The sequence below is a fragment of the Triplophysa dalaica genome, chromosome 11, assembly GCF_015846415.1.
Source record: "Triplophysa dalaica isolate WHDGS20190420 chromosome 11, ASM1584641v1, whole genome shotgun sequence".
Lineage (NCBI taxonomy): Eukaryota > Metazoa > Chordata > Actinopteri > Cypriniformes > Nemacheilidae > Triplophysa > Triplophysa dalaica.
In genome coordinates, this window is record NC_079552.1 from 8,678,626 (window position 1) to 8,704,886 (window position 26,261).

A 26,261-nucleotide genomic window follows, 5' to 3' on the forward strand; every position below is an offset into this window, starting at 1 on the left:
ATAAGGAGCATGTATTGATTGAGAAACAGTAATTGTGTGATATCTAATACAGCTATTTCATAAAAGTACATTTTATTAACCAAAGCAAGCACATCTACATTATTAATCTAATTTCAAAATCTAAAGTGGTTGGGAGGAAATATGCACTATGACACCAACATGATATGACATACAAGGCACTGACTGACAGGACAATTGACTGAACGCATGACATCGTTTTTCTGTGCATGAATATGAGATTCTGTCGTGTAACTCAACCCTGAAAGTCCCACAGGGGGTTTCAAGGGGTCTTCATTTTTGACTATGCTTGTCACTCATGTTAAAGTGTGAGAACACCTGATTCAGATGAACACATGCTGCAGGCGAGCAATGTTAACCTCCACAGACATGCACTGACATTATATTATATGCATGTATCAATGTCACAGTGTTAACAATGTTAACCTATAAATTGAACAAAACGTTTTTTTTGCCGAGTTTAAACACACAAAAGGCAATAGACACTAAATAAAATTAACTCATGCTTTTCCAAAACAAAGATTCTAGATAGCCAGCATTCTGCTCTTTTCTCATGCTAAGGCACGTCAATGTATAGAGGTGTACCACATGCACTGGGATGGGGTGCTGTTTTTTTTACTGCTCTCAGCACTTCCCAGCACTGCAGTACAGTGTCACTTCTGCCACTGATATGCTGCAGTAAAGGCAAGTTCTAGACTTACCATCCTTCATTTCATTCTCCTTCATCTGCAATGATGATATTATTACCTTGATCAGCCAGTCTTATCGGTTGCCTTTAGTGATTTTAAGTGATACTGATATGTTTTATTTGCTTTTGCTGATTCTTGTTGGCACTTTCTCAGAAGTAACTGGAGACAAATGGAAATGTTTATTCATGGACAGGAACATTACCATGAAAGCTCTCATGTCTCATTATTTAAAAGTGCACCATATTGATCTTACAAAATATGACTTTCTTTACACTCTTAAAAATAAAGATGATAAAAACGTTATTTTCATGCAACAGCATTACTGTCTAAATATGTTTGTCAAAACAAGCTGGGACTGTCCCCTTTAAAGGGATTTATGTACCATTAAAATACAAATTGTACACATTTGGCATGGATATATACTAAATGCACTCTTTGTTACCAATGTGTACCTTTGAAATACAAATATGGACTTTTTGAAAGGGTAGAAGAAGCATTTTTGGAACAGTTAAATCATAAATTCTTAAAAGAAATAAACCTGTGATAGGTTATATAACTGGCTTACCAACTCTTTAAACACAACTCTCTAAAGATTTGGCTGAATAAAGATAGCAGAAGACTATAATTTCAGCCTGGAAGTCATTCTATCATATCTCAAATTTTAATCAAATGATATGATCTGCTAATCCATTTCAACTTCATTAAGAGATATTTACTGTAAGAATATCTATATGCCATTCCTCCCTGTATTGGTGTCTTTTCTCTTCATTTAAAGCTCTAATCCTAAATTCGGTGTTTCAGTGTGTTTTTTTCCAGTTTTTTCTCACCACAATGCTAGATTTGCACTCAAAATGTCACAGCGACCTTCTCTTTCTCTCAAGCACAGAGCTTAATGTTTAGAGTGCCTCAATTAATCTTAACTGAACGCGTTAAACAAGGGCTTATCCCATATTGCCATTTTCTCGATGTAGCAACACTGTCTGGAAGACATTATATTTGCATATTTTGCTAAAAGACGGATTTTAGAATTGTTTTAGGGTTAGGCTCCCAAAAAGGAACGACATTTTAAATGGCGTGACATTTTCATAAATGACTCATCGATGCATAACAGAAGCTGAAGGAAATTAACTTTACCAGGCATATTTTACAGCCCACTAGATAAGTGTTCCATGCTAACCTTATATCTAAATTCACTGTGCTGTGTATTGGAAATGCATGAAAAAACACATCTCAGCAAGAATTAGCCAACATCAGAGTTTCTCCTGCCCCCATCCTCCAGGGAGCCGGATCCTTTTCGGCCTCTCCTGCAATAAATCAAGTCTTAAATGGAGCAGAGTTTTGGTTAAGACACAGACACATACATATTCTAGGTACAGTGTGTCTGTGGCTTGTGTCTGCTACCTGATGTAAACCACAATCCACCTCATTTTAGAATCATTATTGGATTAAACGTGTTCGTTATGAAAAGTAGGATAATCTGAAATAAATCCACACTCAATACTCAAAGTCAGCTGGCATTGCAACACAGTTCTGGAGATAATTATGGTTTCAAGCCTTTAAACAGCAGCAGCCACAGACAAAACAGGAGTCTGTCTTCTTTCCTAAAAGCATGTTGTTTCTATGGTTACTGACTCTCAAAGTAGTCCAGGGACGGTTCTGTAGCTCCTCCCCTCTCTGCACAGCCCATTAATTCAGCTGGGTACATGATTTTATCAAACTCCAATATTGGACCCACCTGCAACAGTTAGAAAGTATAATTTTACAATGCCTTAATGTCATGCCCATAAAAATGCATCTCCTTAATATCAATTATATAAATCAGAGTAAACTTTGACCTGGAAAGGATTAAGACTGCAGGCTTTTAATATCAATTACAGCTGTTTTAGAAACCTAAAGATGCAATGACAGAATTCTTTTTCTTGGGGTGATCCCTGTAAGAAAAATACTCTATGTTTCTCTAAATCTCAACATCTGTAAGGCACATAACAACCTTCATTCAGAAGCTTCATAGTTTTATATACCAACACATTTTCATGCACAAACCAAAACAGTTCATATACTTTATTGTTTTTCCAGCAGTTGCTCCTCAGGTTTGATATGCACTCCTCCACACTTCGTTCAAGATTCTTTAGATTCATTCCTGTACATTCCTTTGTGAAGTGATCGCCCACATAGTAAGGCACATTCAGATTGTCGCCTGTTCTACAAAAGATGGAAAGTTTTAAGAATGTCAGAGCTTTTCTTCACCCGCAAGCCAACCATCAATCATCAATATGCCTTAAAAAACATGATAAATCTGTTCTAGTTTTTCCAATGTTGGTCTTAAATATAAAAGCAAACAAACAAACAAAACACATTATCTTATTATCGAAAAATGTGTTACTATAACATCAACCATCCAGTGTAAAATAACAATGCACAATAAATAACAATTCTTTAATATGTTGATAATCGTTTGGTTTTATGATTAATGTCTGAGGCTGAATGGTGGGTTGGAAACCATCATCTGACTGAGAACTGAAATGATGACCAGAATGAGAATGAGGATCACCAGAATCCCACAAAAGGCATACTTGGTTGCATAAAAACACCTAAAAGCACTTAACACAATAAAAAGCCGCTGCTATATTTTTTTTATAAGTTAAAATCTTTTATACAAAGCACCTCACATGATTTGTCTATTTAATATGTAGGCTACTGATAAGTGTGTCTGTGTAATATTATAAACAATATGACACTGTTGAAGATGAGTGTGACCTCTGTCTGGAGCTTTTTTCATTCATGTTGGCGAGACCTCATCCTGCCATACACCTGCAAAATACCTGGAAGAAGAGCAAACAACAGCAATACAATATTTCCCGGTGCTCAACTGGTAGAACAAGCTGTCCTAAGAAGTGACTCTATGAACGTTATGGATCGTTGAGATGGGCTTTTAATAGAGTTTGTAATGCAGGGATGTTAATGTTAGCATCAACAGCAGCAATATTCTAATACATTTTAGGTTGCATATTTATTATGAAGACCAAGAATACTGCTGTTGTATAACAAAGGTGTAAGGTAGACAGCATTTTCCTGATTGATTTAGTAGAAAGTCTTGTGACTGCCACCCGGTGTGCACTATCAGTATTACAACACTGATATTTCTGGAAATTAAATTTGTAGACAGTATTAAGGCTTTTTACGTAATTGATGTCTTTAATAAATGTTTATAAATGTAAAAAAACACCTTTGTTCTTCACTAAATTAAGTCCAAATTAGCCTTTAATTTCTTAGATATGACTTTGAACTACTTTTATGAAGACCATTCAATTAGAAAGTTAAAGTTATTTAAATACAATTTTCTTTTTCTTGTTGGCATGTATTTTAATGTCCCACTTTCAGCCATCTCAAAACTCTTACCTCATAGTTCTTTCACAAATAGGCAGATTTCAAGAAAATCATTAATATTTAACTGGCTTAATTTTTAAGGAAAGTAGCCTACAGGGTCATACAATTATATGTATTCACATAAAGTCCTGGCCTAAGGTGAAGTATAACTTTTATGTTAAAATGTATGTCATTCTTTTTATTCAAACATATTGTTAAAAATGTATTAATACATTTGCATTAATGTTGTTCTTTTAGTGGAAAAAAATAAGGAGGCTTGGCAACAATACAATACCTGTTCAAAGCTTACAGAGTCAAAGCTCTGGATAATTCTTACTAAATACTTCTACAAGAGGGGATGATCAACCATTCATAAGTGATTAAATATACACACTTAAAAATAAAGGTTTTCAGCAATGCCATAGAAGAACCATTTTTGGTTCCACAAAGAAACATTCAGTCAAAGGTTCTTTATAGTACCACCTCTTTCTTACCTTTTTATAATCTAAAGAACCTTTATTCGTCACAAAGAGCGATTGTACAGAACTTTTCATTGGCTGTTTAAGGTTCTTTACGGAAGAATATGCAAAAACATTTTCTTCTATGGCTCTTTGAAGCATCTTTATTTTTAAGATGCCATATTCACATTTTCAAATAAACCCCTCTGTTATGTTGTGGTTTGCTCTTATGTTCAATAAATAACTTAAGTTTAGTGTTTTGTACATTTTGTACCACACACCTCAAATTTTTACCGTTTAAAAATACCGACACTTTTGGTTAACACTGTCAGATGGAATATTGAAAGGACCCATTAAATCTGAATAACCAAGTCCATGTTTAAAATGATAAGAAATTCATAAAGTAATTAGGCATATTTCCTAAAACACTAAAACATTTTAGAAAGAGGATTTATTACTTTTCACGTCTTTAGAGTAACTATATTGTGTACATACAGGCTATTTACATTTTACATAAAATGTCATATAGAATGAATGTGAAACGGAGGAAAAGTAAAAAAATTACTAGTTTAGTGGGTAACTGGTCTGAACACATCAGCCTTAAATCAGATTTTTTTCATTTCTATATTACACGTATACAGGGAGTTACAGTACACAGCAAGACTGGAGCTGGCAAGGCACTTGAATATGCTTTAAAAAACAAAATCTACACTTCTGCAAAACATTGTTAACAATTAATGATCGTTTCTGTCATTTTCTATCTTAAGAAATAAATTAAATGGAAAAAATGTATAGTATGATACCATTTAATAAATACAAATATTATTTTCTCATTTGCATAAACATTCTTCTTAAAAATCTAACAGGCAAAACCACAGTGAACAATTCATTAAATGCTGAATGACCCCAGCGTAATCGTTTAATTTCCTGTGGTCATTAACAGATCGAAAACACTAATAAAATCTTGCAGTTGGCTCAGAAACCCAAATATGGGTGTTGAAGAAATGCTCCTAGTAAAAGGGAGATGTAAATAAAAAGCAGTAAGCTAGCAGCATTGATTACCAAAAAACAGCTGTTTACTTTCTACCACCGCAGGTTCCATTTTCTATTTTTCATTCTTAAATCGTAGCTTTTTGAATCAATGATAAGATCTTCCAGGAGTTGCAACTTTCCGCAAATTTTGACACGGATGAGCCCCTGTTGCACCAGCATCTTTGCTCCTCTTCTACAGGTACAATGCAATGTCCCAGTTTAGCACAGCATTACTGTACATAATCATCTCTGAACGTCTTCAACACAGGACACTACCTAAAAGCAACCAAGATTAAAAAAACACAACCTTAGTATGTGCCTTAGTAAAATATATTATGACTACTGCACTTAGTGTAATAATAATAAAAAAAAGGAAATTGAAACATGATGTATGAACTTACCTTTGCTACTCAGTGTCCATGTAACAGCACCTGTATGTCTGAAAGCTTTGAGCAACTGGGTGTTGCCATTTTTTGCGCCCTTTGGTACAAGTCCGAGTCTCCAAAATAACGTGCCCGATACAGCAAACCTTCCTCTGCAAATAAGAACACAGATGTCTAGGATAACAGACTATTTATTTTAACCTTTAAACAGCTTTGAAATATTAAATTTCAGTAAAAATACCTACTCTTATAGCCCATTCAAACAAATCAACAACATTTTTATCTATTCATGAACTTCGAAAGACTGCAAGCCAAAAACATTTTAAAGCACATCATCCACTATTAAGCAGTCTTATATTTTCACAGGAAAGCATGAGAACATTAAAGAGCTTCTCTGATGTGCAGACATGTTCTTTCTAAAAGGTATCTGCCTCTTTCTAAGCACAGAGCATTAACATTATTAATCCACATACTTTGTTGTTTCTCCTTCCAGCAGTTGTTCCTCAGATTTGAAATGAAGTCCTCCTCCACACTTTGTTCAACATTCTTTAGATTCATTCCTGAATATTCCTCTGAGAAGTGATCGCCCACATAGTAAGGCACCTTCAGAGTGGGGGTGTGTCGCCTGTTCGTGTGGCCCATGGATCTGCAATAGATGGAAAGTTTTAAGAATGTCAGAGATTTTTATCACCCTCAAGCCAACCATCAAAAGGCCGTACTAAAACAAGACAAACAGGATTTAAGATTTTTCCCAAAATACACAAAAAAAATCTCGTTACAACAATATCTAACTCAAAAGGCACAATGTGAGATAAATCTTCTTTATATTATACATTTTTTGTTTAAAATACACCTTATAGAATATAAAAAATACATATACACAAAGAAAAATACATGGTCTTACGGTCTATGGCTGAGGCTATACGGGGGGCTGGAAACCATCATCTGGCTGAGAGCTGAGACTATGATCAGAATGAGTATAGGCATCAGCTGTACAAACAAGGCAAGGCCACCCTAAAAAATATTCATTTAAATAAACAATACATTATGACATAATGAACAAGCTGTTGGTATATTCCAATGCTCAAATACACACGCTTATAAGACAAATGCTCAATGGATATAACGCAACTCAATTTTTTCCCCACATACATTTATGAATTCCTACTTTATCATGCAAACCCGTCTGTGACCGTCTTAAATCAATGACAATACATGAATCTTACCTCTCTCGGCTGTTCTCGTCGTTCATGTCGTTGGTTATGAGCAAATCTCATCCTGCCATTGCTGTACACGTGCACATTACCTAGAATTGCAAAATTTTACAGGTTTTGAGTATAGTACACACCATGCTGACTATTAGTATGCATCTAAAACAAAAGGTTGCACAACAATCACGCTACACTGGTATACTCACTAGTTGGAAAGCCACCTCCGAAAAACATGTTAAAAAGGTCCTCAGGGGAAATATCAGCCTCAAAATTTCTGTGGTTGGTCCTCTGCCGAGTGGGATGGGCTTTTTCTTCTCCGTAGACATCATACTGTCTTCTTTTTTCGGGGTTGCTAAGAACTGCATAAGCATTGCCTATAGCTGTTTAAGACAATTAAATAAAAAAAAACATTTTGTGAAAACCACATACAAACGTTCTGCACGCAGATTGCAAAAATATATGCATAAATTGATACCTTTAAAAGCTTCTGTGGCACCAGGCGCGTGGTTTTTATCTGGATGGAACTTCAGAGCTAACTTTCGGTAGGCTTTTTTTAAATCTTCTTCATTAGCCTCTTTAGTGACTCCAAGAATCTCGTAATAGTCCTTACACCTCTTAATTCTGCATTAAGGGAAAGAGTTTATCGATACGTCAGTGGGTAAACAGCAGTGAATGCACATAACTAAAATGTTTAGCACTAAATTAATATGCATTTAAGAAACCGGTCAATAACAAACCTTTTGACGGCATCTAGCTGTTCTGATGTAAATGGTTTAGCTGAGTCTGTGGCACCCTGTCCAGAAGAGTGGTCTTCTGTGTTGTGCATTCTGTTTCGTAAACCAGCACCATTTTCTCTGATGTTTTCTTCATTTGTGGAATGTCCTTCATTCTCAGCAATAGACTCTAGTAAAGCTAAGGTAAGAGTACTTTCATTTTAATAACAGGAATATAGCATCAGTGTTCAAATGATTTCTTATATATATAAACAAAATATATTACACAGTTATATTATTCTTGCTATATGATTTAATACATTTTATTACCAATACTATAATACCAATACTATAATCTATAGTTTATTGTTATGGGCATCGATCTATTTAATAAGACTGACATATGACCAAAAGCACAAAATGCACGATTCAAGGAAACACTATTAAACATTCAAGACTAGAAATGAAAGCACAGTAATGTCACACTATTAATAAAAACACGAGATTACTGAGGCATTACTGCCATATCATTTATCTAACGTTACTGACTAGAGGTTTTCCTGTGGCCCTTTAACAGACCACTTACGATCTATGGAAAACACGTATGTACATTACACGCACCTTTGACCTTATCGGTGGGAAACAGTTTCTGTGCTTTTTCTAAAAACCGTCTCGCTTTGTCGTGTTGATTATCTCGCAACGCTGCGATTGCAATTTCGATGCAGCGTTCCGCTTCGTCCTTGTTTGATTCCATTGCGACGGCGGAACTGATGACTGATCCCTTTCCTGGCCCGAAAGACGCACCTTGATGACGTTTACAGCAAGCTAAAGACATTTTCAGTATTGCGTAGAACGTCCACATTGTCGTCATGGACGAAAGAACAAGTGTTGAGCTTTAAACTTAAAAAAAATCATAAAGTATGTTATAATAGTTTAGTGTAATGCATTAGTATATTGTAGAATGGAAATAGTGTAGAATCTATTAATATTAAACGGTAATTGGATCCGTTATTAAAAGTCATGTACGATTAATTTATTGCAATAAGCTTATATTTTATTTTATTAATATCAGCTGCCGTTTTTTCTTCATATTTTTATTGCATATTTTTATTTAAACTAGCTCTCCTTATTGGTTTATGCTGAAAATCCTGATTATTTTACTTCCGGAAACCAGCTGCTGCTTCCTCAAAGCAGAGTAGGTGTGCTAGTAAATGAAGTATTATCTTGCTATAACGAAAATAGTGTTGCTTGTTATGGATACATGCAAGAAACGTTAAAGGAAGAGAAAACGAGGCTTGTCATACAGGACTTTTTGCATTACGTAAGCTTTATGTGGTGGTGAATAACATTTTCAAACCTGTGGTGGTCTCGTATAACGACATTATTAGAAGTTTGTTGGACTGTTTGATGTCACGTGCTAGCTTACCCACCCGGCACAGAAGTCCGCATCAATGATTAATGCATGAAACAATGCGCTTTCATCTAACGTACCCATTGTTGAAACAAATAATCACTTTACCGAAAGTATGCTTTAGTTCAGTATTACGCCACAGTTCTGTCGTTGCTGACAGAAAGCCTGTAAAGAGAAAAAATAAAAGTAAACGCAAACTACCTGCTAACTTTGACTCGCTTTCCTGGGAAGAGAGACTGGCGGACACTGTGACACCCCTATGGCGACTGAGCTATGAGGAACAGCTCAAGTGGAAACAAGAACAGCAACACAACATCTTACTTGAGATGACAAAGCATCTGGCTGAGTATTCATCCAAAGATTTTTCAAACGATTTAAGATTTCCCCTTCTGCCCATAGTTCCCTCACCAGTGACTGATGGATACCGCAATAAGTCAACCTTCTCTGTCAACAAGGGAATGGATGGGAATTCAAAAACTGTTGGATTTTTTATAGGCAATGGAAAAATGGGTAACATTGTGTGTGTCCATGGCGACCACCTCTTGAACATGCCTCCAAAACACAAGATGGTTGCAAGACATTATGAAGATTTTATACGTCTCTCACCACTCAGTCCATGTCTTTTGTTTCATGATGGTGGTCACTGGAGAGAAATCACTGTCAGGACAAATTCTGCTGGTCACACTATGGCTATAGTTTACTTCCATCCTCAACAGTTGACACCTGCGGAGATCAGCGTCCATAAAGCTGAACTGGTGGAATACTTCATTGAAGGTCCTGGAGCAGTTTGTCAATTGGATTCTCTTTACTTCCAGGAGAGCTCAATGACCCGTTCCAGTCATGAGCAATCCCCCTATCATCTTCTACATGGACAGCCTCATATCTATGAGGAGGTGCTTGGCTTTAAGTTTAGAATTTCTGCTGATTCATTTTTCCAGGTGAACAGGGCAGCAGCGGAGGCCCTGTATCAGACGGTTGCCGAGCTGAATCGGGCGTGCGTCGGGGGAACCCTTCTGGATGTCTGCTGTGGTACTGGAGCAATTGGCATTTTGTTATCTCCGCAGATGGAAAGAGTCATTGGCATAGAGCTCATTGAACAAGCAGTCGAGGACGCCAGGTATAATGCAAAACTAAACAGAGTTGACAAGTGTGAATTTCTCACAGGCAAAGCAGAAGTCGTCCTACCAAATTTGATGGCCACATTGAGTTCTCACGGTGGACTGACAGCCGTTGTCAACCCATCCAGGGCTGGCTTGCATTATAGAGTTGTCAGAGCCTTAAGGAACCACCCAGCCATAAGGAGGCTTGTCTACATATCTTGCAAACCTGACGGTGAGGCGATGAGGAACTATAAAGAGCTCTGCTGTGGCACAGATTATCATAGGAAGATTCTTGGAGAAGCCTTTAGACCGACTGTGGCCGTCCCTGTGGACCTGTTTCCACACACTCCACACTGTGAACTGGTGCTTGTTTTTGAAAGATAAAGAAAATCGAGACTGAAGGGAATTGATCATTTTGTAACAACAGCAGATTAATACCTCTATTAAATATGAATGCAACATTTTGAGTGTAGTCATCATGAATTAGCTCAAAATAGAGAGACTCAGTGTTACATCAAACTCATTAAAATTACCTTCATGTGTATTTTTTAATCTTGCGAAATGTGTTAATTTCATTTCAACGTCTGCATTGCAAACCACTTACATTATCACCAGAGGGTGCCATTGCGACGTTCCATTATTTTGCGTGACGCTACTTGACGTGCAAATGAGCGCAATATTATGTACCAAGGTTGCAACATGCCCCTTTATTAAATCTGATGGTAAGTATAATAAAGTGGGTGAGAAATAAAAGCAAGAAACAACCATCATTAAAAAATAATAACTAAAATAATAATAACACTTATGTTATTCAAAACCTGCATGACTTTCTTCCGTGGAATACAATAGAAGATTTGTAAAATATCTATGTATATGGTTTGTATCCATTCAATAGAAGTCAGTGTTGTTGTTTGGTTTGACTCTTTTGTATTCTACAGAAACAGAGTCAGAAATAGTGTGAATTAAGGGATTAGGCCTAATAAGGTCGAGTAGAATGATGAAAGAATTTTCATTTTGAGTGAACTATCCCTTAAAGTGCACAGACTGCAAGCATCAGGTAAATGGTTGTCTCTTTGACGAGAGAACACGCCTGTGGCAGACCGCAAATTAATATAATGCGGTTTATTGAACTCATTCAATTACTGGCTATGGAAAGTCATTGTCGTTCTAGTATGTTTCTTAAAGGGCTATGATGTCTCATTATAACACTGAGATGGTAAAATTAACTAAATGCAATATAATGGAAGTATTTGTAAACGCATCACAAATAAATATAGTGTTTTATGTTTATAGTTCCTGTTACGCACTGTGTGTTCGAACAATAGTTGTGAAAATAACATATTTTCTATAGGCTTTAAAAAAATAATCAACTCATCGAGGGATGCTAAACTATTCGTGTGTTTATTTTTTGAGCCACAAATATCAACGTGACTTGATTCTTTGCGTGACTTCATTCTTAGCAGTGAATGAATTATAATCATACAGCATAGTGTACATGACGTTCTCAACATGCATCAGATAACCAGGCAACCAATGAAACTGGTTGAGGTGGATGGCATCCCTTCTGCCTCGCCCAATTGCATCGTTTTGAACGTCCAAAAACCGAAATTAGAGGCTTAGGTAAGACAAAAATCTCCCGACGAGAAATCGCTATTGTCTTCTCCCGCTTTCCTGCCAGACACGTCAATCATATTGCAATACGCAGTTATGGTTGCATCTCAGAAAAAGGTAAGGGCACTCCCGTTAATGCGCGTTTAATTCATCGCGTGTCAGAGGTTTGCTGGCTAAATCTAGATACCCATTAATATCCAGAATTAAAAATGCATTTGTTAATTGTATGCGTGCTTTGACAGATGAGCGCTTTGTCTTAAAAATATCCGAAAAACGCCTTTTGCACACGGTCGTGAGAATAAAATCGGCTCCTGTCTCGACAGAAAACATTGAGGAGCATGAAAGCAATGGACAAAACAACGCTATCAGAAGATGCATATGATGATGCATACAAACCGAAAGAGGGCCTGGAACCTTCAAGACAAATAGTCTGGAGAAACGTTGTGTTAATGTCTCTATTACACATAGGAGCACTTTATGGACTGATCCTCATTCCATCCACATCTGCCTTAACCCTCATGTGGAGTAAGTTATATTGCTTCTTATTCTGATACTGTAAAATGGCTCTTATGTTTATATTAATAAATATTTGTGTGTATTGTTTTTCTGGTTCCACCATTGTGATGTACATGTCTTGCCTCACATGTCAGCCTGGCGTTCCCTAAAGATTAAAATTGTGATTACAGATCACAGATTTGATCTAAAAAATTCAACCTTTAAAACAATGTTAGACATTTCTTTTACCGTGAAAATATGCGATGACACCTTTTGTCTTTGCTACAATTTGTTTTCAAATGGTGTCTGGGTGTGTTTGAGAGAGACGGTCATAATAATAACTTGAAATCTCACTAAAAGCTTAAACTGCTTCATTGTTCACTGCATTTTTTGCATCGCAGAACAGCATAATAAAGCACCCTAGAACAATGACCGATTGCTGTTTAAATAGGCTCTCAATGGTAAACTGAGCAGGGTCATAACAGTGCACTCTTCTTCACAGTCTGAGAACACGCAGCAAAATATTGCATCCACCAATAGAACAAATCCAGGGCGCGTGCACCATTACAAACTACAGAATGACTCAGAATGACTGTGTAGTTAAAACTTGTTAACACTTTTAGTTAATACTATTTGTTTTTCTATTGTGTGGCAGGTGCAGTGTGTTTCATGATAAGTGCTCTAGGAATTACTGCTGGTGTCCATCGCCTTTGGAGCCACAGGTCCTACAAAGCCTCACTGCCTTTACGAATCTTCCTAGCAGCCGCAAACTCTATGGCTTTTCAGGTAAACCGTTTTATAAAGTGGATGAAAAATAAAGGCATTAAAACAGACACAGAGGCTTGAAGGAGAATGCATAGAAAATAATGTAGAGTTGAACACATCATAGATGAGGTGATGTGGTGTAATGGGGTGAAATCTCACAAGGGGTGTTGCGTGAACTGTCAATAATGTACCTCTGAGTAAAGCAAGGCTAGACGTTTTTCAGTAAAAGCACCTGCCAAATGAATAGTACTTTCAATTTTTAGAATCTCTCTCTATAATATGAATTTATGTTAATATATATTATCCATTTAGAATGATATCTATGAGTGGGCCAGAGATCATCGTGTTCACCACAAGTTTTCGGAGACCAATGCAGACCCCCACAATGCTCGGAGGGGATTTTTCTTCGCTCACATTGGCTGGCTGCTGGTCCGTAAACACCCAGATGTTATTAAGAAAGGAAGCAGGCTGGATCTCAGTGACCTTGAAGCAGATGGAGTTGTTATGTTTCAGAGGAGGTTGGTAGGAAGATTTTGTCTTTTACCAGACTTTAAGGGCTCCAAATCGAGCACTTTTACAAAATGTAATATAATTCCACAGAATGTGTCTGTGAAGTATCAGCTCAAAATACATCACTGATCTTTTATTATGTGCCCTACATTTCCCTTTTTGCCTGTGAGGAAAGACATTCAGTTTTGTGGCAAACGTTCATATGATAAAGCTATGACAATGCCATAGAGCTTGTGGCAGTTTGGGTTTATGCAGAAATGCGTCATGTCTTTATAACAAGTAAATTGTTTTTATAAGTGACAATAAGCAGGACGTTTGCGTAAAATCTATAAAAACGGAAAATATGCTTTCTACGAGTGAATGCACAAATGCGTATGTCTTTACAACGTGCACATTGTTGTGACAATACAATCGGAAAAACGCGTCATATGTTTAAAAACTGAAAACATGACCCATATGAATCCAGCATTTTACTAACATTCGTTTGTGAAGCATCCCAGTGTAAAGTGACTTTACCTGATGCCTTTTGCACATTACGTTAAGAATAAAAAGTAATCCACAGCTCCTTCAGCGGCTCAGATGTCGGGTATAAATGGGGACTTATGTTCAGTCTTGCATCCAACAACAAAACACCTTGTTTGTTTACAAAACATTCTTGTAGCTCTCTGTAAGTAGTCCAGCTTTTAAACAATTGCAGAGAGTGTACAACTCGATGAGGGTAGAGACAGCAGTCCATCCACAGTCACAGGCAGGGCTTAATCAATTTGACTTCAGCTTACTGAGAGAATGCTACCAGTTTTTGGGGGGATTTATTGGGGCTTTAAAAAAAATGAATGGTCGGATTTGTATCATTCTAGGGTGGTTATGTACACCTGACACACAGTTATGTTCAAACAACATTTAAAAGTGCATTTTCTGGTTTAGGGGCCCTCTAACAGTTTCGAGTGCAAATGCTTTGTTTTGTGCAAATGCTTTATAGCACTCCTTCCATTTTTTTATGAAATATAATGCAATGTTTTTTTGTAGTAGCTATTAAAAACTTCAATAAATAAATAAAAAGTACAAAATAAATATTAATTTTCAAAAATGTGATCCAGATGTTCTCTCAGATAATTTATTATGACTAGGAAAATTGGCGTGCAGTTTTAGAAATTAAAATTAATAGCCAGTTCCATCACATTAGCTGAAGTCCATCAAACACACTGTACCTCTTGATAAGAGTTCAATGTTTTGATAAGGTATCAAAAACATTAACAGAATTGCTACATCAGATAGTAAAGAATAAGCTGGTTAGTCAGCATTTCAGGCTGTCCATTCTGTTTCATAGAGTAGAAGCAATCAAAACACATGACACACAAAGCAGTGTCTGTCAGAGAGAAATATGTTTTAAATATGCTTAATTTCTCTCTTTCTAGATATTACAAGTTGTCTGTGGTGGTGGCGTGTTTCCTTATCCCCATGTTTGTACCGTGGTTCTTTTGGCAAGAGAGTCTTTGGGTGGGTTACCTCATCCCCGGTCTGTTGAGATACACAGTTGTCCTCAATGTGAGCTGGCTGGTCAACAGTGCAGCTCACATGTGGGGAATGAGACCCTATGACCACAACATCAACCCTAGAGAGAACAAACTGGTTGCCTTCAGTGCCATTGGTAGGAATTATTCCCTCTTCATTTCTGTTTTAAAAGCGTTTTTTACTTTTGTGACACAGTCATATTTATTTTTTGCATAGCGATGACAACATATCCATCATTTAATTTCAGGTGAAGGGTTTCACAACTACCATCACACATTCCCCCATGATTATGCTACAAGTGAGTTTGGCAGTCGACTGAATGTGACCAAAGCATTCATAGACCTCATGTCCTACTTTGGCCTGGCCTCGGACTGCAGAAGGATGCCTCGTGAGACCATCATGGCCCGTGTTAAACGCACGGGTGATGGCAGCCACAAAAGTGGTTAATTTATTCAATTTGTGTAATGAACGAAAAAGTTATGGTAAGCCAAAATGTATAAATTCATTAGCAGCATTGCAGTGTTCAATGAAGGTTATGTATCCACTTTCATAAAATAAGAAATTCCAGACTAACATTCATTCTGAAAACATTTTTATTCTTTTCATGATGTGTATTGGAGTATAAGGATGGGTTGTTTATGATAAAAAAACGTACATTGAGAGAATAATTATGCTGCAGTCTGCCTCAAGGGGCAGGAGGTGGTACTACTGTGTCTCATTGCAGCCCTCTCAGGTTGACCCCCAGATTTTTTCTGACTTAACTGCTCTAAAGTGGAAATAGAATTCCAGTATGATATTAAGTTATGAATTTAAGATGACATGATATTAATAATCACCTGGCTTTATAATGCATTCTTTGGTTTAAGGTGATAAAAGCTGATATCTGAAATATGAATAACTCTCTAATACTGACCTAAGTATAAGCTATTAGTCAAAAGTCCGGAGGGTTGATGTTCCACATAAAATGGTTTATTGAAGTTTATTTGGGAATCTTAATGTAACCAAACATTTTCATATTAATACATAATATAACTGCATTGAGCTTAAGAATAATAAACTTTTACCAGAACGGATAGCATAAATTAAAACGTTGTGGATCATTCATCTTCTGCCATTGTTGTTAGAAACATTGGCGATAACCATGAATTGATGCTAAATGCCAAGACAAAAGTCACATTTTGTATAAATGGTGCTAATGATGTGGAATTTCCTAATTCACCACAAACTTTAAACTAACATTTATAATTTTAATACACCTAACAAATATGATGCACAGGTGTATGATGACCTGTTTTTAAATTTTTAGCGCTTAAGCAACTCGTGCTATAAGTATTTAGCCTCAGTTTATCTGTTGAGGTAACTATTAATCCATTAGAGATTTATTATGGGACATTTATTAGTCCTTATAAATGGAACATTTTAATATTTAAAAGTTCATAAAATGCCCTTTGTCTTAAAAAAACAAATACATTCAAGGGTTTTGCCTATACTCAAAATTGGAACACAAAATGGTGACTTTCCAATTTTCCAAGTGGGCTTTTCTCGACTCTTCTCCGAAAAATGAATAACCATGCTCTCTCAAAATACACATCGAGTTTATATATATATTTATGTGTGTGTGTGTGTGAAATATATATTTAAAATATATACCTATGTTTAAAACAAAGAAACAAAATGTTCTGTATATTTTACGGCTATGTTATTTTTACAGTGTTGACATTTAATGTCTGAGCCTTAATGGCCACATTTTTCAAAGAATGTTATTTCTCCACCATGAAATAAACGACAATTTCTATTTAAGTGTGAGAGTTGCAAATTGTACCATGAGTTTTGACTCAATATTAATCTTTTCCTAATTTAATAAAATGTGTGTACCTCTGAAAATAAAGTCTTGGTAAAGCTCTCTTTTCTCGCGCTTGTTATTAATAGTGCACGAGCTTGACTATTTGTAAAGAAACCATGAACTACGAATGACTTACATTAAACATTAAATTGCTGTCTTTGTAGTGTGCATCTGAAATGCATACCATTATTTGTTACAATTACTGAATTAATTTTCAAATAGTTTAATTTGACAACTTTCTATTTAGTTTTTTAGCGATATAGCATAAATTGAGAATTTTTGGCATGCTATTTTAAACTTTATTGTGAGTAATAGTTTTTCTTATTAAACATTTTTTAACAGTTGCTATGGAAAAAAACATAGCCTACAAAAAATGCCGTCATTTACTATAAAAGAAAATTTTAGAATATTTAACATTTACCAACTAGCTATTGTTCCCCACTATCATTTTTTGTGGAAATTGTTTATTATGTTTAGTGTCAAATTCGTGTATTTTGTGAATGTTCTTCACGGCGAAATCCAAAAACATCCCCGTGGAATCTCACAAATATCTTTCCTAATCCTAATTTGCACACATGAAGATACGAAGACGTCAAAGAATCAGACCCTAAAGGTCACGAAGGGTCAGCCATACAGATAAAAACACCTATTTAAATCCTTCCGAATAAAAAATGCAAACACAAATCTCATCAATTAGGTTTATAATCCTTCTTATCTATGTAAAGTCCATCAGTATATCATAATCTCTTAATTCGCCCCACGAATTTGGGTTTGAGATCGCTTGATGTTTCGAAACTCTGTAATGTAATCAGCAAAATGATAAATTAAAAACTCTGAATTAATCACTACCCTAAACACGCATCTTATGTTTCTTAGTTTAGGTGGCTTTTATGATTATTTATGTTTCATTATATTTTTTTTATGTAGCCTATTTTTGCTAAAACTGTGAATAGGCCTATAGGTAGGCTAGCCATATCTTTCTCAAGTCTTGTAATACCCCAAATAGCATCCTACAAAAAACATTTATCGTTTGATCCACCAAATAATGTCAAAAATCATTCAATAAGTTTTGAAGACATTACTGTATCAAACCTTTTCATACTGCTCTTGAAATTTAGTTTTAAGAAACAACCTTAGAGATGCCATCCCGATTTCATATTAATTCACTCCAACTGTTAGCACGCGGGGAGTTCTTCCCAGCTATTTGTCCCGAAGGAGCCCAGGGTGCCCTTTTGATCATTTCAGTCCCTCTCTGCTACAATAGTTCTGATTGGCTGAAGGAGTAAGAAAAGGAAAAATCTTTAATTAAGCAGATAATCTCTTGTTGGGATGAGAGGAGCTCCATTTCAGAACCCCCTTGGCTCACACATGAGACCCCCAGCCTCTAAATTCTGGATGTAGATTATATAGAGCTCTTGCAGACTCCTCTGCTTTCCAAGGTGACGAAAAGTCTGCCGGTCCTCTCTCAGGATGTTCATACATTGGGAAGTTTATTATTACTCTTTCATCTTAATGGCACACATGAAGTCTTGCTGCAGTTGGTAAGTTCATCGTTATATTGTTGTTTACGCACTTTGGTGATAACATCGCAGTAAATTACTTTTTAAAACATTTTTGTATTATTTATTGGCGACTTTTACATTGGACATTGCTTTCTCGTTAAACAAAAGCATTTCAACCGATAATTTCTTTGTAGAGATGCTATGAGCTTGACTGGTCGCCAAAAGGAATGTTTGTTTTATTAACGCATTTTGCATTTACTGAAAATTGTTGGTTTTGCATATAGCCTAAAGCCTACACGTAGACCTATTCTATAATTCACTTTGTATAATTCGCATACTAAACAATTCTTGACTATTTTACTTTGATACTGTAGGACTGAATGTTATTTGTATTTGGAAATATACCGTGGATGAGCAGTTGTAATATAACGGCTGTGAAATATACTTTTGAATGGAGGCGTTGTTAACAAAAAGATGTTTTTTAGTGGGGTTTTCTCTTGTAATCTCAAGAGAAACATGTAAAAAATGTTGTCTCTCCATGTAAAGCCTCATACCCAACACTGATTTAATGGGCTGATCTATCTTCCAGGTCAGTGAATAATTTCCTGATGACTGGCCCAAAGGTAAGCCTACATCTTTTGATCTCCCTTTATGATCTTTATCAGCCGAAAAAAAACTTCAAGAAGTCGAAATAATTCACGGAGCTTTGAGTAGTTAATATTTGACGTGTGCCTTTTGATCACAGTGCGAGCAAGTGGCAAAAATAAAAGATGTGCATAGCACATGTATATCTTCTATTAGGTATTGCTTGCTACTTGGGGTGGACTGGACCATATAGCTTTCACACACTTGAGCTCATTCACAATGTGAAGTTGTGAGGACTTTTTAGTGAGTGGCCAGGGAAGGGGCCTGTGGTGGGTGGTCATCATTAGCAACCCAGCCGTCCGTAAGAGCACTTGTAGAGCTGTTTCTTCTATACCACTTGAGACATATTAGATTGTATAAACCACAGTTTCAGCAGCTATATAGACCCTTATTGTTTACACTTTGTTTTTACCATGCGGGATAACCTCTACTTTAATATTTCTTATACTATTTCCATAACTTTAGGAGTGATTGTATGACTAATAAAGTCTTTACTTCCTGCATTTTATTAATAAAATATTTCATAAACATATAACAGAAATATTTGTATGTGCCTTGTGCCTGCAAAGATTTGACTTGCAACCCCCAATTTTGGTTGCAGTCAGATCATTTGTGACCACTTTACTAAAAGTATTAAATCTAGAATTATGTAGTGCTTCATTGTTTGGTCTGGTTTTGCGCTATTTCAGGCTTACTTGATCTACTCCAGCAGTGTAGCTGCTGGGGCACAGAGTGGGATTGAAGAGTGCAAGTATCAGTTTGCATGGGACCGCTGGAACTGCCCGGAGAGGGCTCTACAGCTCTCCACCCACAGTGGACTGAGAAGTGGTGAGACCTGTGACCTCTGCTGATTCTTATTTTAGTGAAATTGTAATCTGTTAATAAATGTATATAATTTTAAGATTTCAGTCTATCAAAACAAATGTCTTTTTGAATAAAAGTGTGACAGCGCTTGTTATTCGTTTAACTGGGAACTACGGGAACTATGTTAAATGATTCATATCCCAGTTGTAACTATCACAGATACACCATCTAAAACAAACACAATGATCTGGGTTAGACCACAGAGAAGCCTCTTTCAATGTTGATGTGCATAAAAACATTCTTGAGTCAATTAAACCTGCTCTGTTAACAGGCAAATAGAAAAGCCACCAAGGGTATATTGTGTGCCAGAGTGAGTGAGTGAAATGGACGCCCTCTCGAGTCAAAGGGTGTGGGTCAAAGGTTTGCCTCTGACTCTTTTCATCAGGCATTCCTCAAGTGCCAAAGCGGGACCTGTTGCAGTCCAATGCCGACCTCAGACCAACGATGTATGAGAGTAGACCAACACTTGTACTTAATGTTTGTTGCTGGGAAAAAGTGTCAAAGGCCATCCTTGTTGAGACGGATGCTAATATCTTAAAAAGAAACATGTTCATATTAAAACAATAAAATAATAGCCGAACGAGGTGCTTAAAAGGTTCTTCCCAGCGATGTCATAGAAGAACCATTTTTGGTTCCACACAGAACCATTCAGTCAAAGGTTCTTTAAAGAATTCTTCAGACATTAAAGGTTCTTTATGGAACCAATAGGTTCTTCTATGACACCGAAGAACCTTTTGAAGCACCTTTTTTAAAGATTGTAATACACGACTGAATTCGTATCATTTAGTTAAAAATTTGCTTGATATAATAACATCTAAATAAACTGGCTTCCAACAAAATAATTGAACATCCTTTTATCAAGATTGCACCCACAAGGGTTTAAGGGTTAGATTAGATTTCCTGACGGTAACCTGCAATTTTACAATGTAGCACATAAGAATTTCAAAATCAGTACAAACTTCAAGAGCAAATGATTTATATAATTGCTTATTGTGTTCACAGCAAACAGAGAGACTGCGTTCTTCCATGCTATAAGCTCTGCTGGGGTCATGTACACCCTCACCCGGAACTGCAGCCTCGGTGACTTTGACAACTGCGGCTGTGATGACACCCGGAACGGCCAACGAGGTAAAAAGCCGTAAACTGAAAACACGTAATGCTTCGCATTTTCTGGCAAAGTACATATAAGTAGATTTTTATGCTTGATGTCTGTCCAAAACCATCATGCTATTGCTGTTTTAGGTGGCCAGGGGTGGCTGTGGGGAGGCTGCAGTGATAACGTGGGTTTCGGAGAGGCCATCTCCAAGCAGTTTGTGGACGCGCTGGAAACCGGACAGGACGCGAGAGCGTCCATGAACCTGCACAACAATGAAGTAGGACGCAAGGTACGTAAAGTAATTTTTACCCTCTGGGGAGTGTCTCTCTGCTTAAGCCTTTAAGAAAACGACCAGGCAAATCGGACACTTGCGCCATAAGACGGCGCCTAAAACTCAGACATTTCTCTTGGCCTCCGACTGATTGTAGAGTGCCTTTTGAATCATTTTTCAGGGCTTCTAATGATTACGTACCACCCAAGAGTTTCATTCACGGCCTTATAAGCAAGGTGCCACTCGTTCTTCCAATAGAGTGTGCGCTGTACCAGAAGGGCCTATTTACACCCTGTGAATGTCCTTTATGACGGACCCTTAACTTGAGATTCTTGGGTTCAGTGGTGCGAGCTTAATTAGACGACCTAGGGGTCCACACTTTCCAAAGGTTCTGTATTCTGTTGCTTCCCAAATAAGTGTTTAGTTTTATTCTTGCAATAAGGATCTTACATTTATGTTGGTCTTTGTTGTACTTGAGAAAGCCACGGGGATCACGGCCATGCGGCTGAAGTGTGCTTTGTTTATCCTGTCTGTGCCCCGTCTGCAGGTTTTGTCAATTGATTGGCACCTGGAGCATCATTGTAACTGAAAAAATGTGAAAGAATTCTTTTTCACTTACTCTTCAATGGACTTACCACTGCGTCTGTTCGTGACAGAAAACATGTTGACAATGGCTATGCAAAATAAATACAACCCTTTCCTGTGCCGAACAATCCGGCTCGATGTGAAACCCTGATTCTGTGCCTAACGCCGCGCAAGTGCCTCCCTGAGAAAAGAGGCGTTCCTTTTTAAGCGAACAGCTGTTTGTTTCAGCTGAAGTCAGGAATTATTGTATGCCCACCAGAAAAGAGAAAACCCCAGACTTGAACCTTGAACTGGTTCCTCTTAACTCAGAGTTTCCTTCTGTGTTTTTTTTAAGTGGATGTATAGCGTGTCTAGTAAAGAGAGCATTGTATATTTAGACGGATGAGTTCAATTCCAATTAGAGTGTTTTTAAACATGAACGTTTGCCTCCGGAATGCATGAATGAATGCCCTTGATTCTGAATGAACTGTTGAATGAAACGTGTTCTCCACAGAAGTGCATTGGTAATTCTTTAACACGAGATCCTCTTCCCAATAAGGCGGTAAAAGGAACCATGCAGAGAACATGCAAGTGTCACGGAGTGTCTGGCAGCTGCACCACCCAGACCTGCTGGCTTCAGTTGCCGGAGTTCCGAGAGGTGGGCAACTATCTGAAGGAGAAATATCACAGAGCTCTGAAGGTTGACCTGCTGCGCGGAGCAGGCAACAGCGCGGCAAGCCGCGGTGCCATCGCCGAGACCTTCAGATCCATCTCGCGTAAAGAGCTGGTGCATTTGGAGGACTCCCCCGACTATTGCTTGGAGAACCGCACCCTGGGCCTGACAGGTACAGAAGGCCGTGAATGCTTGAGAAAGGGCAAGAACCTTACCAAATGGGAGAAGCGCAGCTGCAAGAGGCTGTGTGGAGACTGCGGTCTGGCTGTAGAAGAGCGCAGGGCTGAGACTGTGTCCAGCTGCAACTGCAAGTTCCACTGGTGCTGTGCTGTGAAATGCGAGCAGTGCCGTAAAACTGTCACAAAGTACTACTGTGTGAAGAGGACCAAACAAGTCAAGAACGATAGCAGTCGCAGGAAAAGTTATCGGTTAAGGAAGAAGCTCTAGAGATAACCTGAACTGTTTGTTTCAGAATAGGCCTTTAGGTTGTGAAGGAAATAACTGGAGGTCCGGAGGTATAATTGGACATTAAGGAATGCTTTAAGGGAGGTCTAGATCTCAAAGAGATCTTAGGTGAGCACATGTGATCCTGTCTGTGTATTCCAAGAGTATTCCAAGATAAAGTATCAATCTAATTATCAATTATGAGATTAGCAACATTTCAATCATTGATTTCAATATAATTACAATCTTTGACATGACTTTCCTCAGCTGGCATTAAAGATGGTAAGGTTATATTTCAGAGAATGTTCTATATGTAGAAAACAGGTAATCACAAAAAACAATAATTTATCCGTGTTTTCACATGCAGGGTCACATATATTTTCATCTGTATTATTTCACTTGCAGCTATGGCAAAGGTTGTTAAATGCACGTACAGTAAAACACCCCATACTAAATCTTTCTGCATTTTATAATAGCACTGCATCGAATCATTCAAAGCACAATAGACTGTAAAAATACTCTTTCACCAACAGGTATGTACTTTACTAGATAATTTATTTGAATGATTATACAAGGGGTTATTATCAGGCTATGCCACCATATCATGTTTAAAAATAAGTTTTCTTGCTGAGTGTTTGTTTAGCATCCTGAAAATAGTTTTACCCTGTTACTGTATATTAACTGTAAATAAGAGGAAGCACTTTGTATATTGTTAATTTATTGCACAGATACTATAGTGCTGTTTTCTATGGTAGTATTTTTTATGTTGCATTCATCACCTTACTTTTATAATTAATTAAAGATATGTAATCTTGTTGTATTCGTTGATTTAGGTCCGAATGCATCTGAATTTGTTGTTTTTGTAGTCTTCTGCTAAATAAATGTGCTTCACGATAATGACAACATCAAAAATCAACAATGAGGATTTGTTGGATAATTTTTATTATGTATGATGTCATTACCGCCAATACAGAATTCCAGAAAACGCCAGAATCACACATTCCAAAACCAAATTTGCCATAGACTGTTGGCCAGATTTGATTATTTCTTTGTCTTCATCACATATAACCTTTTTCTTTTTTGTATTGTTCAGCTTGATGTCACATAACCCCGGGGCAGAGAGACAATGGGAGACAGCATTTAATTATAGTCTTCCTTCCTTCACGCCTCTCTCAATTTCTTCTTCACAAATGCCTCCTTTTCTGTCGTTGTAATCCTCAAAGCACTCCCAATGCTTTTGCGCTTGGAAGTTTCTTTACTGTTTAAGACTAGTTTAATTAACTTTGTTGAGACAGAGGGAAAACATGAACCAAGTCGCCCCGCAAATCATCCAGCGTCTAATTTTGTATGCTAATCTCCTTTTTCATGCCATCATCTCGGGAGAGGAAAAAATTGTTGGGAAAACTTCATGTAGCCTGTATTGGGCTTCCTGTGGATGTTTTATTCCAGGCCCACCTATTTGGCTCTTTTCAGTCTTCTAGGGCCTTCCTTTGCTCGATTTAACAATGAATGGCGAGCTAATCAGCTCCCTCGGAAATGCACTGCTACTGAAGACGCTAATCCCCCCTCTCCTCCTCCTTCAATGGCCTGTCGCCTTCAAAAGGACTTTGGGAAAAGGCTTTGCATGGATTCACACTGTTTGCTGAATAGAAGTTAGTTCAAGTATTGTACCCAAACAAGTAGGGTTTATAAACAAATACTTGCCAGCTACCGTCCCATCTGCGAAAGTGCCAACCCAACATTATTACACTGTGACAAAACCGTGGCCCTTTGAATGTTGACTTAAAAAAACAAATTAAAACTTCATTTGGGGACAAATGTGATGTGAAAATGTGAAATTCTGATGTAGTCCTAGTACTGATGTCCTGTTAAAGCACCTTATTGACATCTTATTTAGCCTGCAAAATATAAACTCCCCTTAGCTGTTCTAATAATTTCAAATACGAATCATAATATTAAAGGACTATAAAAATTCGCCTTAAAACATTGCAAGTCTTATGTGATAAAACTAATATCTACAGTATTTTAAACTCTTTTGGAGGATCAATTTTTCCTTCTAAGCATAGGTGAAAATTTGTCTGTTTATGATCCTGGGTCATCATATCAGCTATTGTCAAAATGTTTTATATAATGTATTTATTTAATAAATCCACAAAATAAGGCACGGTTGATAAATCAAGCCCCAGTTGATTCAACCTTAAAACCTACTGCTAAACCAGTGCCAGGTGGTCCAGTGAACTGTGCCCCGACATGCGACCCGTGTTCAAATCCCAGCTCGTGGTCCTTTCCCGGCTTTCGATTCCCTCTCTCTCATCCCATAATTTCCTGTCTCACGCTCCACTGTCCTATCTATAAAAAAGGCAAAACCTACTGCTAAACTTTATTTTTTTGAGGGTTCTAATGAAAGCAAGGTCACAACTTAAAGGTGGGCCTTGCCATGGATGATTTGTAGTGGGGCACGAGTTTGAGGTGGCACACTGGAAGAGAATAAGATTAGATTTTGTCATGTCTGGCATTTCCCATCCCAGTTTGGTGTTCTACTACGGAAATTCATATCAGATATGTTTCTTAATAAAATGTGTATCGCTTAAAGTATAACTAATAAAAGATATTTTACAAAAATGTAGACTCGTCTCATTTATACAGAAGACTTTTTTGTATTCATTTGTGGAGATCTACAGTAGGCTATTCACAGTGAAGTACCTCAGACCTCTCATCTGACTGAAATTATGACATAATCCACAGAGATTGGGAAAATAACATTTAATTCCTCTGAGAATCCTTGACTAATAGGATTTATGACTTAAGACATCTGGGGGAACAACACCAAGAGGTGACTAAGGTCAGCATGGGTGTGAGAGAAGCAGTGGGTGGGAAAGAACTATTTATCTTCTCCAATTGACATTCCCTAGTTTGCACAACAGTTGGCTCAAGTGGATTTCAGAACAAATGTTACATGCTAAAATGCTTTAAATCATCATATACTTCTCTAAACATTATTAGATAATTTGCTTTAAAACCGTCTGAATCATTTATAATGATTAGTAATAATTTGATACATTGTGAGCTGTGTATAAGCAAGGCT

At 37.2% G+C, this 26,261-nt stretch overlaps 4 protein-coding genes across 5 annotated transcripts; 3 read left to right on the top strand and 1 right to left on the bottom strand.

Moving 5' to 3' along the window:
* Nucleotides 1–5,321: 5,321 nt before the first annotated feature.
* dnajb12a (DnaJ heat shock protein family (Hsp40) member B12a) lies at nucleotides 5,322–8,646 on the bottom strand. The gene is made up of 9 exons (XM_056760823.1): nucleotides 8,492–8,646; nucleotides 7,895–8,069; nucleotides 7,633–7,778; nucleotides 7,364–7,537; nucleotides 7,173–7,252; nucleotides 6,851–6,960; nucleotides 6,420–6,592; nucleotides 5,965–6,098; nucleotides 5,322–5,839 (listed from the first exon to the last, which is right to left on the bottom strand). Exons 1-8 carry the CDS (start codon nucleotides 8,622–8,624, stop codon nucleotides 5,974–5,976), a joined length of 1,116 nt encoding a protein of 371 aa, XP_056616801.1. The 5' UTR covers nucleotides 8,625–8,646; the 3' UTR covers nucleotides 5,322–5,839; nucleotides 5,965–5,973.
* Nucleotides 8,647–9,100: 454 nt separating this feature from the next.
* On the top strand, nucleotides 9,101–10,933 carry trmt2b (tRNA methyltransferase 2 homolog B). Its single transcript, XM_056760819.1, has one exon. The coding sequence runs from the start codon at nucleotides 9,329–9,331 to the stop codon at nucleotides 10,763–10,765; it is 1,437 nt and encodes a 478-aa protein (XP_056616797.1). The 5' UTR covers nucleotides 9,101–9,328; the 3' UTR covers nucleotides 10,766–10,933.
* A 928-nt stretch (nucleotides 10,934–11,861) lies between these two features.
* scdb (stearoyl-CoA desaturase b) lies at nucleotides 11,862–17,168 on the top strand. Of its 2 annotated transcripts, none has more exons than XM_056760827.1 (6): nucleotides 11,862–12,109; nucleotides 12,235–12,517; nucleotides 13,143–13,273; nucleotides 13,565–13,770; nucleotides 15,178–15,410; nucleotides 15,522–17,168. In XM_056760827.1, exons 2-6 carry the CDS (start codon nucleotides 12,331–12,333, stop codon nucleotides 15,719–15,721), a joined length of 957 nt encoding a protein of 318 aa, XP_056616805.1. In that variant the 5' UTR covers nucleotides 11,862–12,109; nucleotides 12,235–12,330; the 3' UTR covers nucleotides 15,722–17,168. The 2 variants fall into 2 exon arrangements, with proteins under 2 accessions (XP_056616805.1, XP_056616804.1); XM_056760826.1 differs by having other exon boundaries at nucleotides 11,863–12,109; nucleotides 12,316–12,517.
* Nucleotides 17,169–18,433: 1,265 nt separating this feature from the next.
* wnt8b (wingless-type MMTV integration site family, member 8b) lies at nucleotides 18,434–23,641 on the top strand. The gene is made up of 6 exons (XM_056760824.1): nucleotides 18,434–18,658; nucleotides 19,209–19,242; nucleotides 19,954–20,092; nucleotides 21,131–21,256; nucleotides 21,371–21,513; nucleotides 22,619–23,641. Exons 1-6 carry the CDS (start codon nucleotides 18,588–18,590, stop codon nucleotides 23,177–23,179), a joined length of 1,074 nt encoding a protein of 357 aa, XP_056616802.1. The 5' UTR covers nucleotides 18,434–18,587; the 3' UTR covers nucleotides 23,180–23,641.
* The last annotated feature ends 2,620 nt before the right edge of the window (nucleotides 23,642–26,261 follow it).